The 14,578-nt window shown below is 72.5% G+C and overlaps 1 protein-coding gene across 1 annotated transcript in view; it reads left to right on the top strand.

Annotated features, from left to right (window-relative positions):
* Positions 1–14,578, top strand: part of LOC125433259 (transducin-like enhancer protein 1) — a 74,176-nt gene that overhangs the window by 34,144 nt on the left and 25,454 nt on the right. The window contains 3 exon segments of the mRNA XM_048497760.1: positions 500–516; positions 3,918–4,022; positions 4,835–4,965. Coding sequence (XP_048353717.1) covers positions 500–516; positions 3,918–4,022; positions 4,835–4,965 — 253 coding nt within the window.

The raw sequence follows: 14,578 nt of genomic DNA, 5'->3' as shown, positions 1-14,578 counted from the left end.
CACGAAATCAGAGGGACGGGCAGTCCTGCCACCATGTTATTTTGGAGTTCTAAACCCACATTAATAGGTTGACTAGCCCTCGGCAAACTTTTTTTTTGTTTAGACACCTGGAGGGAATTGCTTTCGCCACAGGTGACCAAGCTGCATGCGAGCCTAATAATTATTGCGTGGGAAAGGGGAAGCAGAGAAGGAAGAAATACTGCATTTACCTCTGCCAGGGTGCTGTCAAACAAACAGCGTCCCCGCAACTTTGCTTTTTTTTTTAAAAAAAATTGCAGCTTAGCCATAAAAGGCATTTTTACCTGTTTAGAAATAAGAAAGCAGAGGGATGAAAATCTACCTCCCCATACGCACACTCGCAATCTCTTGTTTGCAAATTTCAAACGAATATGTCGGCAAGCGTGTGTGTCTTGCCTGTTACTAAAAATCTCATCCTCTCTTGTGTTTTTTTCCCCCCCCATCCTCGCCTTGTTGCTGGTCTGTGTTGCTATGGTGACAGAGAGAGACCCTGGTCCCGTAAGTCTCTTGTTTTCCTTTCCGTTTCTTGCTTTGCTCCCCCCCCCTTCCATTCTCCAGCTGTTTGGGCTGCTTTCCTCCGCTTTGGCCAAGAGAAAGCCTTGGCCGAAAGAAGGGGTTGCAGGGAAGGCTGGTTGGCCGTGTATCTTGGCTTTTCTGATCGCTTGCGTGTGTTTGTGTGTTTCGCTCTGAAAGCTTTTGTGTGTGCTTGGAGCTGGGGGGGGGCAGGGGCGGGGGACACGGTTGGGAAAGGGGTGGGAAGCGAATGCACCAGTTTGGCCTACTGGTTGGCAGGATGCCACCCAAGGAGAGCGCCGTTTTCCCCCCTCTCTGTTCCCCACTTGGATATGGGGTTTCTGAATCCCAGGATGGTGGGGGGGGGGGTGGTATCATATCCACCTCCCCATATTATCTTTTGTTGGGCAAGATCCCGACGGAGTGGTGTGGGTGAATGTCATGGAGTCTGACATTCAAACCTAAGAAGATAAGAACATAAGAACAAGCCAGCTGGATCAGACCAGAGTCCATCTAGTCCAGCTCTCTGCTACTCGCAGTGGCCCACCAGGTGCCATTGGGAGCTCACATGCAGGAGGTGAAAGCAATGGCCTTCTGCGGCTGTTGCTCCCGAGCACCTGGTCTGCTAAGGCCTTTGCAATCTCAGATCAAAGAGGATCAAGATTGGTAGCCATAAATCGACTTCTCCTCCATAAATCTGTCCAAGCCCCTTTTACAGCTATCATTCGATTTGGCGCCTGCTCTTGCGCTGATCTAAAGAGGGTGAACCGAGGTAAAGGCACCCTCTATGCGACCCCTTGCGCTTGCTAAAGGGCACGGGTCTTCCCTGTATCCATTTAGAGGGTTTGCCCCTTTTAGATCCCTCCTTCCCCTCGCCGCCTCTCCTGGCCCTGAGGAACGTTTCAGGATAAAATTCAAAGCTACAACACTTTTATATTTATTTATTTATTGTTTAGACTTTTATACTGCCCTATCCCCGAAGGGCTCCGGGCGGTGTACACCATAGAATCTCTGTACAGATATAAATATAAATAAAACCTTTAAAAAACAGCAGTAAGAATAACACGAGGCGTCCGACAAACCCTAATTTTAAATCCTCCCCGGGAGGGAGGGAGCGGCGAGTCCCATTTGGTGGAAAAAGCCTAGATATTAAGAGCTAAAAGGGGGGGGGGCACCTTCAGCGGCTGGTCCCTCCAAAGGCCCGGCGGAACAACTCAGTCTTACAGACCCTGCGGAAATCCCCAAGGTCCCGCAGGGCCCGGACAGCTGGAGGGAGAGCGTTCCACCAGGCCGGGGCCAGAGCTGTAAAGGCTCTGGCCTGGGTGGAGGCCAGCCGCATCATCGAGGGGCCAGGGACCACCAGTAGATTGGCCTCAGCCGAGCGGAGAGGCCGTGTAGGGACATATGGGATGATGCGGTCTTTTAAAAAAATCCTCTGTGCTCCCGTCAAAGTGGAACGCTTTCTCTGCACGGGACAAAACAGAAATAAGAGTTAGTGCGTCTAGAAATATAGCACATCAAGCAAAATGTCGATGCTGACATGCTGCATTTCTACATGCAGGGAATGTTACTGTTTTTCCCCCCGTTGCTTACAGTAAGAGTTCCCAAACCTGCTTTCAGCTGTCTTCCCGCTTCAGGCACTCAGTGTTTGACAACAGAATCTGTTATGAGTAGCCAAAATAGCTGAAGTCTCCTTGGTTTGCGTAAAGTAGGTAGGGAATGTTCCAGAAAATGCTGGCAGGCATCTGGTGATTAGTTGAGCAGCTTTTCCTGTTACCTAATACCCTGTTTCCCCGAATATAAGACATCCCCGGAAAATAAGACGTAGTAGAGGTTTTGCTGAAGTGCGAAATATAAGGCATCCCCCCAAAGTAAGACGTAGCAAAGTTTTTGTTTGGAAGCATGCCCGACGAACAGAACACAGAAAAATAAGACATCCCCTGAAAATAAGACATAGTGCATCTTTGGGAGCAAAAATTAATATAAGACACTGTCTTATATTCGGGGAAACATGGTATGTTGAGAGGGGCTGGGCTTCTGGCCAGATCTCAGCCACAGACCCAGTTTTCGGTGCACTAGCACCTCTGAGCACGGACAGAGAGCCATTGGCGAAACGTGAATTGCAGCTCAAGGTGTGATCTAACAGCACGGGGCTTGTTGCCTTCTTGGGCCTTATCTCGCTTGCTGCGTCAGTGCCAGGCAGCCGAGATGGGTGACCTCTGCCCATCCATGTTTGACCCACGACCTTCACGAGCGCAGGCCCCCAACGCTGTTCTGTACAAGGCCTTCCTCCTTCCGGTATGGCCCACTTTCATTTCTGAGATGCTGACCAGTGCTCAGTCCACTATGACAGTGGGGAGGCGCTGTAGCTCAGCGGTAGAGCCTTCTTTGCATACAGAAGGCCCCGGGTTCGATCCCCAATGGGTCCAGTTAGAAATAATTTGACTTGAAACTCTCCACCCCCTAGATAGCTGCTGCCAGTCTAGTAGCCAGCACAGACCTTAACGGAGCAGGGGTCTGGTTAGTATAAGGCCGTGTGCGGCTACCCTGTTTCCCCGAAAATAAGCCCTACCTCGAAAATAAGCCCCAGCATGATTTTTTGGGGATTTTTGGAGGATGCTTGAAACATGAAAGCCTTACTGCAAAAATAAGCCCTAGTTACTGATTCCCTGGGACAGCTGATCTGGTCATGTGGGGTGGGGGTTGGGGAGTGGGGGCACAAAATATAAGACATCCCCTGAAAATAAGCCCTAGAGCAGGGGTGGGCAATTATTTTTTCCATGGGGCTGCATAAGAAACAGAAAATATTGTGAAGGGCCGGGCCAAAAGGCGGGGGGGGGGGGGGCGAGGTGCTTTTGAAAGCCCCGCAGAAATCGGCAGCCAAGGCAACTGGCTTGTGCGGGGCTTTCAAAGATGCCTCGCTCCCCATTACGGCAGGGGGGCCAGTCAGGGTCATCCGGCGGGCCGGATGTGGCCCACGGGCCGTATAATGCCCAGGTCTGCCCTAGAGCATCTTTTGGAGCAAAAATTAATATAAGACCCTGTCTTATTTTCGGGGAGACATGGGTACTTTTCTGGAACGTGGCAGTACCATGGAACCCCAAAACATCTCATTTTCAGGGCCCTGAAGTATGAAAACAGTACTGTGTACATGCTCAAAAGCATTGCCTGGCTTTCAGTATCTTCTTGTGCCCGTAGTGTTAGAGCACTTCTGTTTACATTGAGAAAAACTCAGTTGGCGTTTCGGGTGGGATTGAGACACGTCCTTCCAGCCCTGCCTTTGAAGAGCGGTGTGTTTGTGAGACCATTTGGAAGTTTACACGCTGTCGCTAATGTGTCTTTTTTCAACTTCCGCCGGTGGATCTCCTTTTCCTCCCCTTCCCCAGAGTTCTTTGGCCTTGTCCAACGGTGAAAGGATGCGGGCCATTTCAGACTATTTGACCGGCAGCAAAAAGAGGAAGTCGGAAGAGAAAGACTACGGCACAGACTACGTACGTTTTCGTTTTTTGGGTTGTGGGGGGGAGTGAATGTGTGCATGGGGGAAGATGCGAATTGGGCACTGAGCTGGGCTCATTCCTCCAGAGAAGCTTTCTAGCCGATTTCGTCTTGCTGCACCCAAAGGAGGGAACGGTAAAAACCGGAAGCCAGGTTCCATTTGCCCGATGGCGCTTGGCGCATGCACGTAATCCTTGCAAGAGTTTGGAAGGCTGCGTTCGGCAGAGGCCAACTTATTGGAGGTCCCTGGCCCCTCAATGATGCGGCTGGCCTCCACGCGGGCCAGGGCCTTTACGGCTCTGGCCCCAGCCTGGTGGAACACTCTCCCTCCAGCTGTCCGGGCCCTGCGGGACCTTGGCGAGTTCCGCAGGGCCTGTAAGACTGAGTTGTTCCACCGGGCCTTTTGGAGAGACCAGCCGCTGAGTGTGCCCCCCCCCCACTATGCTGTGGGTCCCCAATGTCATCAGGACCCATTATCTCCCCCCCCCCTCCTTTTTAGGAGGGTTAAGCTGAAGTTTTAGTTTAAATAAAGTTTCCGTGAGACGCCTATCGTTGGAAACAACTACTGCTATAAGTGTATTTATGGAAATTGTATTTAGGCTGATTTTATATAGACTGTTTTATGTTGTACACCGCCCAGAGCCCTTCGGGGACGGGGCGGTATATTAAATCAAACAAATAAATAAAAATAAATAAATAGTGTGGGAGGCTAGCAGAGGGAACCCTTGCGGAGTTTGCAAAGGAGGCTCCGTGAATCTGTGGAGTAACATTTGCTCTTCTTTCCCCCTTCCTGCCTCTTCGTTTCCAGGGGAGTGATGGAGAGAAGAGCGAGGATAATCTCGTGGTGGATGAGGTAGGAGCAGAAGCGTTGGATTTGGGCCTTCTGCGAGCAAGCTGCGGGGTGGGGGGAGGACGGGTGTCGTTCGTGCTGACGTTTAAGTATCTTACATGAGAGCAGAAAACCTTAATATCGCTGTTCTGCAAAATTTGGGGAGGAGTGATACCGAGCACATTTTCATTTTGTAGAATTTGCTTTGGGACAGGGAAGCCAGGTAACCTTCCTCTGGCAGTGAGCAGGTCTGTCCCCCAAATCCTGGGATATCCAGGTGTCCCCTTTGACTTCCAAGAGATCAGCCAGTATCGTGCGCCCCATTTCAGCACATTTTTGCAACCCAGGAAGCCCAGAATTTATGGAATTGAGACAGAAATACACAGTTTTTGAGTGGGAATGACTACCTCTAGGCCACCGTAGACTGCAGGAATCAATCGTCTGCCTTTTCTGCACCAGCAATGGATGTCAGATTTGGGTTGAGAGGGGCTGAACATCTGCTTGGCGTGTGGAAAGTCCTAGATTCCATCCCAGTTAAAAGGATCAGGTAGCGGATGGTACGGGATGGACCTCCACGGAGATTCTGGAAAGCCACTGCTAGCCAGAGCGGGCAATGCTGACCTTCATGGACTAAGGTCGATTCCGCACTTGGGTTATCGACATAAGTTTGAGCTGCATTCGACCTAAGTGCTCTGCACAACCGCTGGGATCGATGTGGTTTTGTACCAGCTTCACCCCATGTAACAGTCAAATTTCCGACTCCAGTTGGGAACGACTACTTTTTCAGGGAACCACGCTCGAACTCAGCTCGATTCCAGTAAAGTGCGGAATCTCTGGTGCCAGGAGTCCCCCATTCAGCCAATCACAGCTGAGTGTTTCGGGCATGCGTACAGCTGGCCAATCAAAAAACGCCACCTTCGTCCCTCCATTCCTGTGGCAGGTTTTTTTATAACGTGTGTGGGGATAGACGGAACATGGCCGTAGAACAGCAGCCAATCGGAACGGAGCAGCGAAGAGGCACAGGATGATCCTGCCCTCCGAGCTGGGTTCAAGCTGGTTGCAGTGGGGAACAACAATGGCTTCGACCTAGGTCAGTACCCTTCTCAGGGAACTGGGTCGAACCTATTTTACTTGTGTGCGGAATCGCCCTAAGGGTATGATTGATAATGGCTGATAAGGCAGCTTAAATATTCGAGCCGATTCAATGGCTTCGGCGTCCGACTCTGCTTTGGAAACCCGGATTCAAGTGTGAATTTGACTATGAAGCCTCTTTTGGGCCAGTCGTGGACATTCTCATTCTCAGCCGAACCTACCTTGCCGGGCTGTTTTGAAAATAAATCAGGGTGGACTAAATAGGAGAGGGAGTATATACTCTGCCCTGAACTGCTCAGAGGCTGGGCAGGCTAAAAACCCAGTCAATCAGTAATGTCAGATGTCCTGAATTTAAACGTCTGATTCGGGGCAATTCCAGAAACTTGATAAATGGCAGAAGAGGTCTTTGCAGGCTCTGACGTTGCATTGGCCTGGCTTGGATAGCTCAGGCTAGCCCGATCTCAGGAACTCAGTAGGGTTGGCCCTAGTTAGTCCTTGGATGGGAGTCCACCCAGTGGCAGGCAATGGCAGACCACTCTGAATGCCAGTGGCGTATCTGCCCCGGGGACAAGGGTAATCCCTGTCCCCGGGCGCAACTAATCTGGTCACCTGGGGGGCGCAAAATTGGCCCCACACGTGTCCAGATGCCTTTGGGAATCTTGTCGTCTTCAGGCTCCTTTGGCCCCGCCCATGCCATCACTGACGTGGGCAGGGCCGAGGAAGCCCGAACGTGATGTCATCTTCGGGCTCCCTTGGCCCCGCCCAAGTCGTGAGAGCGACAACTTGGGTGGGGTCGAGGGAGCCCGAAGACGACGAACCGGCTTCTGCCCTTCTCCAGACCCTGGGGAGAGCAGGAGCTGGCTTCCAGGGACACATGGGGGGGAGGGAGAGGGACACGCTCCCTCTCACCCCCCTCCCCCTCCGGGCCCCCTGCAGCCTGGCCTCTGTCCTCCCCAGAGCCTGGGGAAAGCAGAAGCCCCAGCCAGACTCCGAAGACATGCTTTTAAAAGCACAGGGGGGCTGGGGGTGGGGCTAGGGGGGCAGGACCCCACCCCAAGAGGGAGGGGCTTAGGAGCAGGGCCCTGCCCCCAAGCCCCGCCCCAGCCTTTGCGCTTTTTAAAGCACGTCTCTGGTGACTGGCAGTAGCTTATGCTCTACCCAGGCCCTGGGGAGGGCAGAAGCTAGGGAACAAGGAGGAAAGGCGGGGCTCGGGCCCCACCCCCAAGTGTACGCAGGAGGCGCCCGGAGAAGGGTTGTCTTCAGGTGCCATTTTCCCCCCATACGCCTCTGCTGAATGCCTCTTGGCTGGAAATCCCTCTTGGGTCGCTATGGGTCAGCCGCATTTTGATGACATTTCTTCCATTTGGGACGGAATGGCTCGTCCCCACCAGCACAGCGTATGAGCTAGAGCACAGGCGTCAAACTCGCGGCCCTCCAGATGTTATGGACTACAGTTCCCATCATCCCCTGCCAGCATCATGCTGGCAGGGGATGATGGGAACTGTAGTCCATAACCCCCCCCCCCCCCCACCCCCCCCCCCCCCCACAACCCCCCCCCCCCCCCAACCCCCCCCCCCCCCGCCCCCCCCCCGCCCCCCCCCATGCCCCACCCCCCGCCCCCCCCCCCCCACACCCCCCCCCCCCCCCCCCCCCCCCCCCCCCCACCCCGTCCCCCCCCCCCAACCCCCCCCCCCCCCACCCCCCCCCCCCCCCACCCCCCCCCCCCCCCACCCCCCCCCCCCCCCACCCCCCCCCCCCCCCACCCCCCCCCCCCCCCACCCCCCCCCCCCCCCACCCCCCCCCCCCCCCACCCCCCCCCCCCCCCACCCCCCCCCCCCCCCACCCCCCCCCCCCCCCACCCCCCCCCCCCCCCACCCCCCCCCCCCCCCACCCCCCCCCCCCCCCACCCCCCCCCCCCCCCACCCCCCCCCCCCCCCACCCCCCCCCCCCCCCACCCCCCCCCCCCCCCACCCCCCCCCCCCCCCACCCCCCCCCCCCCCCACCCCCCCCCCCCCCCACCCCCCCCCCCCCCCACCCCCCCCCCCCCCCACCCCCCCCCCCCCCCACCCCCCCCCCCCCCCACCCCCCCCCCCCCCCACCCCCCCCCCCCCCCACCCCCCCCCCCCCCCACCCCCCCCCCCCCCCACCCCCCCCCCCCCCCACCCCCCCCCCCCCCCACCCCCCCCCCCCCCCACCCCCCCCCCCCCCCACCCCCCCCCCCCCCCACCCCCCCCCCCCCCCACCCCCCCCCCCCCCCACCCCCCCCCCCCCCCACCCCCCCCCCCCCCCACCCCCCCCCCCCCCCACCCCCCCCCCCCCCCACCCCCCCCCCCCCCCACCCCCCCCCCCCCCCACCCCCCCCCCCCCCCACCCCCCCCCCCCCCCACCCCCCCCCCCCCCCACCCCCCCCCCCCCCCACCCCCCCCCCCCCCCACCCCCCCCCCCCCCCACCCCCCCCCCCCCCCACCCCCCCCCCCCCCCACCCCCCCCCCCCCCCACCCCCCCCCCCCCCCACCCCCCCCCCCCCCCACCCCCCCCCCCCCCCACCCCCCCCCCCCCCCACCCCCCCCCCCCCCCACCCCCCCCCCCCCCCACCCCCCCCCCCCCCCACCCCCCCCCCCCCCCACCCCCCCCCCCCCCCACCCCCCCCCCCCCCCACCCCCCCCCCCCCCCACCCCCCCCCCCCCCCACCCCCCCCCCCCCCCACCCCCCCCCCCCCCCACCCCCCCCCCCCCCCACCCCCCCCCCCCCCCACCCCCCCCCCCCCCCACCCCCCCCCCCCCCCACCCCCCCCCCCCCCCACCCCCCCCCCCCCCCACCCCCCCCCCCCCCCACCCCCCCCCCCCCCCACCCCCCCCCCCCCCCACCCCCCCCCCCCCCCACCCCCCCCCCCCCCCACCCCCCCCCCCCCCCACCCCCCCCCCCCCCCACCCCCCCCCCCCCCCACCCCCCCCCCCCCCCACCCCCCCCCCCCCCCACCCCCCCCCCCCCCCACCCCCCCCCCCCCCCACCCCCCCCCCCCCCCACCCCCCCCCCCCCCCACCCCCCCCCCCCCCCACCCCCCCCCCCCCCCACCCCCCCCCCCCCCCACCCCCCCCCCCCCCCACCCCCCCCCCCCCCCACCCCCCCCCCCCCCCACCCCCCCCCCCCCCCACCCCCCCCCCCCCCCACCCCCCCCCCCCCCCACCCCCCCCCCCCCCCACCCCCCCCCCCCCCCACCCCCCCCCCCCCCCACCCCCCCCCCCCCCCACCCCCCCCCCCCCCCACCCCCCCCCCCCCCCACCCCCCCCCCCCCCCACCCCCCCCCCCCCCCACCCCCCCCCCCCCCCACCCCCCCCCCCCCCCACCCCCCCCCCCCCCCACCCCCCCCCCCCCCCACCCCCCCCCCCCCCCACCCCCCCCCCCCCCCACCCCCCCCCCCCCCCACCCCCCCCCCCCCCCACCCCCCCCCCCCCCCACCCCCCCCCCCCCCCACCCCCCCCCCCCCCCACCCCCCCCCCCCCCCACCCCCCCCCCCCCCCACCCCCCCCCCCCCCCACCCCCCCCCCCCCCCACCCCCCCCCCCCCCCACCCCCCCCCCCCCCCACCCCCCCCCCCCCCCACCCCCCCCCCCCCCCACCCCCCCCCCCCCCCACCCCCCCCCCCCCCCACCCCCCCCCCCCCCCACCCCCCCCCCCCCCCACCCCCCCCCCCCCCCACCCCCCCCCCCCCCCACCCCCCCCCCCCCCCACCCCCCCCCCCCCCCACCCCCCCCCCCCCCCACCCCCCCCCCCCCCCACCCCCCCCCCCCCCCACCCCCCCCCCCCCCCACCCCCCCCCCCCCCCACCCCCCCCCCCCCCCACCCCCCCCCCCCCCCACCCCCCCCCCCCCCCACCCCCCCCCCCCCCCACCCCCCCCCCCCCCCACCCCCCCCCCCCCCCACCCCCCCCCCCCCCCACCCCCCCCCCCCCCCACCCCCCCCCCCCCCCACCCCCCCCCCCCCCCACCCCCCCCCCCCCCCACCCCCCCCCCCCCCCACCCCCCCCCCCCCCCACCCCCCCCCCCCCCCACCCCCCCCCCCCCCCACCCCCCCCCCCCCCCACCCCCCCCCCCCCCCACCCCCCCCCCCCCCCACCCCCCCCCCCCCCCACCCCCCCCCCCCCCCACCCCCCCCCCCCCCCACCCCCCCCCCCCCCCACCCCCCCCCCCCCCCACCCCCCCCCCCCCCCACCCCCCCCCCCCCCCACCCCCCCCCCCCCCCACCCCCCCCCCCCCCCACCCCCCCCCCCCCCCACCCCCCCCCCCCCCCACCCCCCCCCCCCCCCACCCCCCCCCCCCCCCACCCCCCCCCCCCCCCACCCCCCCCCCCCCCCACCCCCCCCCCCCCCCACCCCCCCCCCCCCCCACCCCCCCCCCCCCCCACCCCCCCCCCCCCCCACCCCCCCCCCCCCCCACCCCCCCCCCCCCCCACCCCCCCCCCCCCCCACCCCCCCCCCCCCCCACCCCCCCCCCCCCCCACCCCCCCCCCCCCCCACCCCCCCCCCCCCCCACCCCCCCCCCCCCCCACCCCCCCCCCCCCCCACCCCCCCCCCCCCCCACCCCCCCCCCCCCCCACCCCCCCCCCCCCCCACCCCCCCCCCCCCCCACCCCCCCCCCCCCCCACCCCCCCCCCCCCCCACCCCCCCCCCCCCCCACCCCCCCCCCCCCCCACCCCCCCCCCCCCCCACCCCCCCCCCCCCCCACCCCCCCCCCCCCCCACCCCCCCCCCCCCCCACCCCCCCCCCCCCCCACCCCCCCCCCCCCCCACCCCCCCCCCCCCCCACCCCCCCCCCCCCCCACCCCCCCCCCCCCCCACCCCCCCCCCCCCCCACCCCCCCCCCCCCCCACCCCCCCCCCCCCCCACCCCCCCCCCCCCCCACCCCCCCCCCCCCCCACCCCCCCCCCCCCCCACCCCCCCCCCCCCCCACCCCCCCCCCCCCCCACCCCCCCCCCCCCCCACCCCCCCCCCCCCCCACCCCCCCCCCCCCCCACCCCCCCCCCCCCCCACCCCCCCCCCCCCCCACCCCCCCCCCCCCCCACCCCCCCCCCCCCCCACCCCCCCCCCCCCCCACCCCCCCCCCCCCCCACCCCCCCCCCCCCCCACCCCCCCCCCCCCCCACCCCCCCCCCCCCCCACCCCCCCCCCCCCCCACCCCCCCCCCCCCCCACCCCCCCCCCCCCCCACCCCCCCCCCCCCCCACCCCCCCCCCCCCCCACCCCCCCCCCCCCCCACCCCCCCCCCCCCCCACCCCCCCCCCCCCCCACCCCCCCCCCCCCCCACCCCCCCCCCCCCCCACCCCCCCCCCCCCCCACCCCCCCCCCCCCCCACCCCCCCCCCCCCCCACCCCCCCCCCCCCCCACCCCCCCCCCCCCCCACCCCCCCCCCCCCCCACCCCCCCCCCCCCCCACCCCCCCCCCCCCCCACCCCCCCCCCCCCCCACCCCCCCCCCCCCCCACCCCCCCCCCCCCCCACCCCCCCCCCCCCCCACCCCCCCCCCCCCCCACCCCCCCCCCCCCCCACCCCCCCCCCCCCCCACCCCCCCCCCCCCCCACCCCCCCCCCCCCCCACCCCCCCCCCCCCCCACCCCCCCCCCCCCCCACCCCCCCCCCCCCCCACCCCCCCCCCCCCCCACCCCCCCCCCCCCCCACCCCCCCCCCCCCCCACCCCCCCCCCCCCCCACCCCCCCCCCCCCCCACCCCCCCCCCCCCCCACCCCCCCCCCCCCCCACCCCCCCCCCCCCCCACCCCCCCCCCCCCCCACCCCCCCCCCCCCCCACCCCCCCCCCCCCCCACCCCCCCCCCCCCCCACCCCCCCCCCCCCCCACCCCCCCCCCCCCCCACCCCCCCCCCCCCCCACCCCCCCCCCCCCCCACCCCCCCCCCCCCCCACCCCCCCCCCCCCCCACCCCCCCCCCCCCCCACCCCCCCCCCCCCCCACCCCCCCCCCCCCCCACCCCCCCCCCCCCCCACCCCCCCCCCCCCCCACCCCCCCCCCCCCCCACCCCCCCCCCCCCCCACCCCCCCCCCCCCCCACCCCCCCCCCCCCCCACCCCCCCCCCCCCCCACCCCCCCCCCCCCCCACCCCCCCCCCCCCCCACCCCCCCCCCCCCCCACCCCCCCCCCCCCCCACCCCCCCCCCCCCCCACCCCCCCCCCCCCCCACCCCCCCCCCCCCCCACCCCCCCCCCCCCCCACCCCCCCCCCCCCCCACCCCCCCCCCCCCCCACCCCCCCCCCCCCCCACCCCCCCCCCCCCCCACCCCCCCCCCCCCCCACCCCCCCCCCCCCCCACCCCCCCCCCCCCCCACCCCCCCCCCCCCCCACCCCCCCCCCCCCCCACCCCCCCCCCCCCCCACCCCCCCCCCCCCCCACCCCCCCCCCCCCCCACCCCCCCCCCCCCCCACCCCCCCCCCCCCCCACCCCCCCCCCCCCCCACCCCCCCCCCCCCCCACCCCCCCCCCCCCCCACCCCCCCCCCCCCCCACCCCCCCCCCCCCCCACCCCCCCCCCCCCCCACCCCCCCCCCCCCCCACCCCCCCCCCCCCCCACCCCCCCCCCCCCCCACCCCCCCCCCCCCCCACCCCCCCCCCCCCCCACCCCCCCCCCCCCCCACCCCCCCCCCCCCCCACCCCCCCCCCCCCCCACCCCCCCCCCCCCCCACCCCCCCCCCCCCCCACCCCCCCCCCCCCCCACCCCCCCCCCCCCCCACCCCCCCCCCCCCCCACCCCCCCCCCCCCCCACCCCCCCCCCCCCCCACCCCCCCCCCCCCCCACCCCCCCCCCCCCCCACCCCCCCCCCCCCCCACCCCCCCCCCCCCCCACCCCCCCCCCCCCCCACCCCCCCCCCCCCCCACCCCCCCCCCCCCCCACCCCCCCCCCCCCCCACCCCCCCCCCCCCCCACCCCCCCCCCCCCCCACCCCCCCCCCCCCCCACCCCCCCCCCCCCCCACCCCCCCCCCCCCCCACCCCCCCCCCCCCCCACCCCCCCCCCCCCCCACCCCCCCCCCCCCCCACCCCCCCCCCCCCCCACCCCCCCCCCCCCCCACCCCCCCCCCCCCCCACCCCCCCCCCCCCCCACCCCCCCCCCCCCCCACCCCCCCCCCCCCCCACCCCCCCCCCCCCCCACCCCCCCCCCCCCCCACCCCCCCCCCCCCCCACCCCCCCCCCCCCCCACCCCCCCCCCCCCCCACCCCCCCCCCCCCCCACCCCCCCCCCCCCCCACCCCCCCCCCCCCCCACCCCCCCCCCCCCCCACCCCCCCCCCCCCCCACCCCCCCCCCCCCCCACCCCCCCCCCCCCCCACCCCCCCCCCCCCCCACCCCCCCCCCCCCCCACCCCCCCCCCCCCCCACCCCCCCCCCCCCCCACCCCCCCCCCCCCCCACCCCCCCCCCCCCCCACCCCCCCCCCCCCCCACCCCCCCCCCCCCCCACCCCCCCCCCCCCCCACCCCCCCCCCCCCCCACCCCCCCCCCCCCCCACCCCCCCCCCCCCCCACCCCCCCCCCCCCCCACCCCCCCCCCCCCCCACCCCCCCCCCCCCCCACCCCCCCCCCCCCCCACCCCCCCCCCCCCCCACCCCCCCCCCCCCCCACCCCCCCCCCCCCCCACCCCCCCCCCCCCCCACCCCCCCCCCCCCCCACCCCCCCCCCCCCCCACCCCCCCCCCCCCCCACCCCCCCCCCCCCCCACCCCCCCCCCCCCCCACCCCCCCCCCCCCCCACCCCCCCCCCCCCCCACCCCCCCCCCCCCCCACCCCCCCCCCCCCCCACCCCCCCCCCCCCCCACCCCCCCCCCCCCCCACCCCCCCCCCCCCCCACCCCCCCCCCCCCCCACCCCCCCCCCCCCCCACCCCCCCCCCCCCCCACCCCCCCCCCCCCCCACCCCCCCCCCCCCCCACCCCCCCCCCCCCCCACCCCCCCCCCCCCCCACCCCCCCCCCCCCCCACCCCCCCCCCCCCCCACCCCCCCCCCCCCCCACCCCCCCCCCCCCCCACCCCCCCCCCCCCCCACCCCCCCCCCCCCCCACCCCCCCCCCCCCCCACCCCCCCCCCCCCCCACCCCCCCCCCCCCCCACCCCCCCCCCCCCCCACCCCCCCCCCCCCCCACCCCCCCCCCCCCCCACCCCCCCCCCCCCCCACCCCCCCCCCCCCCCACCCCCCCCCCCCCCCACCCCCCCCCCCCCCCACCCCCCCCCCCCCCCACCCCCCCCCCCCCCCACCCCCCCCCCCCCCCACCCCCCCCCCCCCCCACCCCCCCCCCCCCCCACCCCCCCCCCCCCCCACCCCCCCCCCCCCCCACCCCCCCCCCCCCCCACCCCCCCCCCCCCCCACCCCCCCCCCCCCCCACCCCCCCCCCCCCCCACCCCCCCCCCCCCCCACCCCCCCCCCCCCCCACCCCCCCCCCCCCCCACCCCCCCCCCCCCCCACCCCCCCCCCCCCCCACCCCCCCCCCCCCCCACCCCCCCCCCCCCCCACCCCCCCCCCCCCCCACCCCCCCCCCCCCCCACCCCCCCCCCCCCCCACCCCCCCCCCCCCCCACCCCCCCCCCCCCCCACCCCCCCCCCCCCCCACCCCCCCCCCCCCCCACCCCCCCCCCCCCCCACCCCCCCCCCCCCCCACCCCC

Source organism: Sphaerodactylus townsendi, linkage group LG05, assembly GCF_021028975.2.
Source record: "Sphaerodactylus townsendi isolate TG3544 linkage group LG05, MPM_Stown_v2.3, whole genome shotgun sequence".
In the NCBI taxonomy this organism is placed as follows: Eukaryota; Metazoa; Chordata; class Lepidosauria; order Squamata; family Sphaerodactylidae; genus Sphaerodactylus; species Sphaerodactylus townsendi.
The sequence above is the reverse complement of the archived record's forward strand: the minus strand, read 5'-3'. Positions and strand labels throughout refer to the sequence as shown.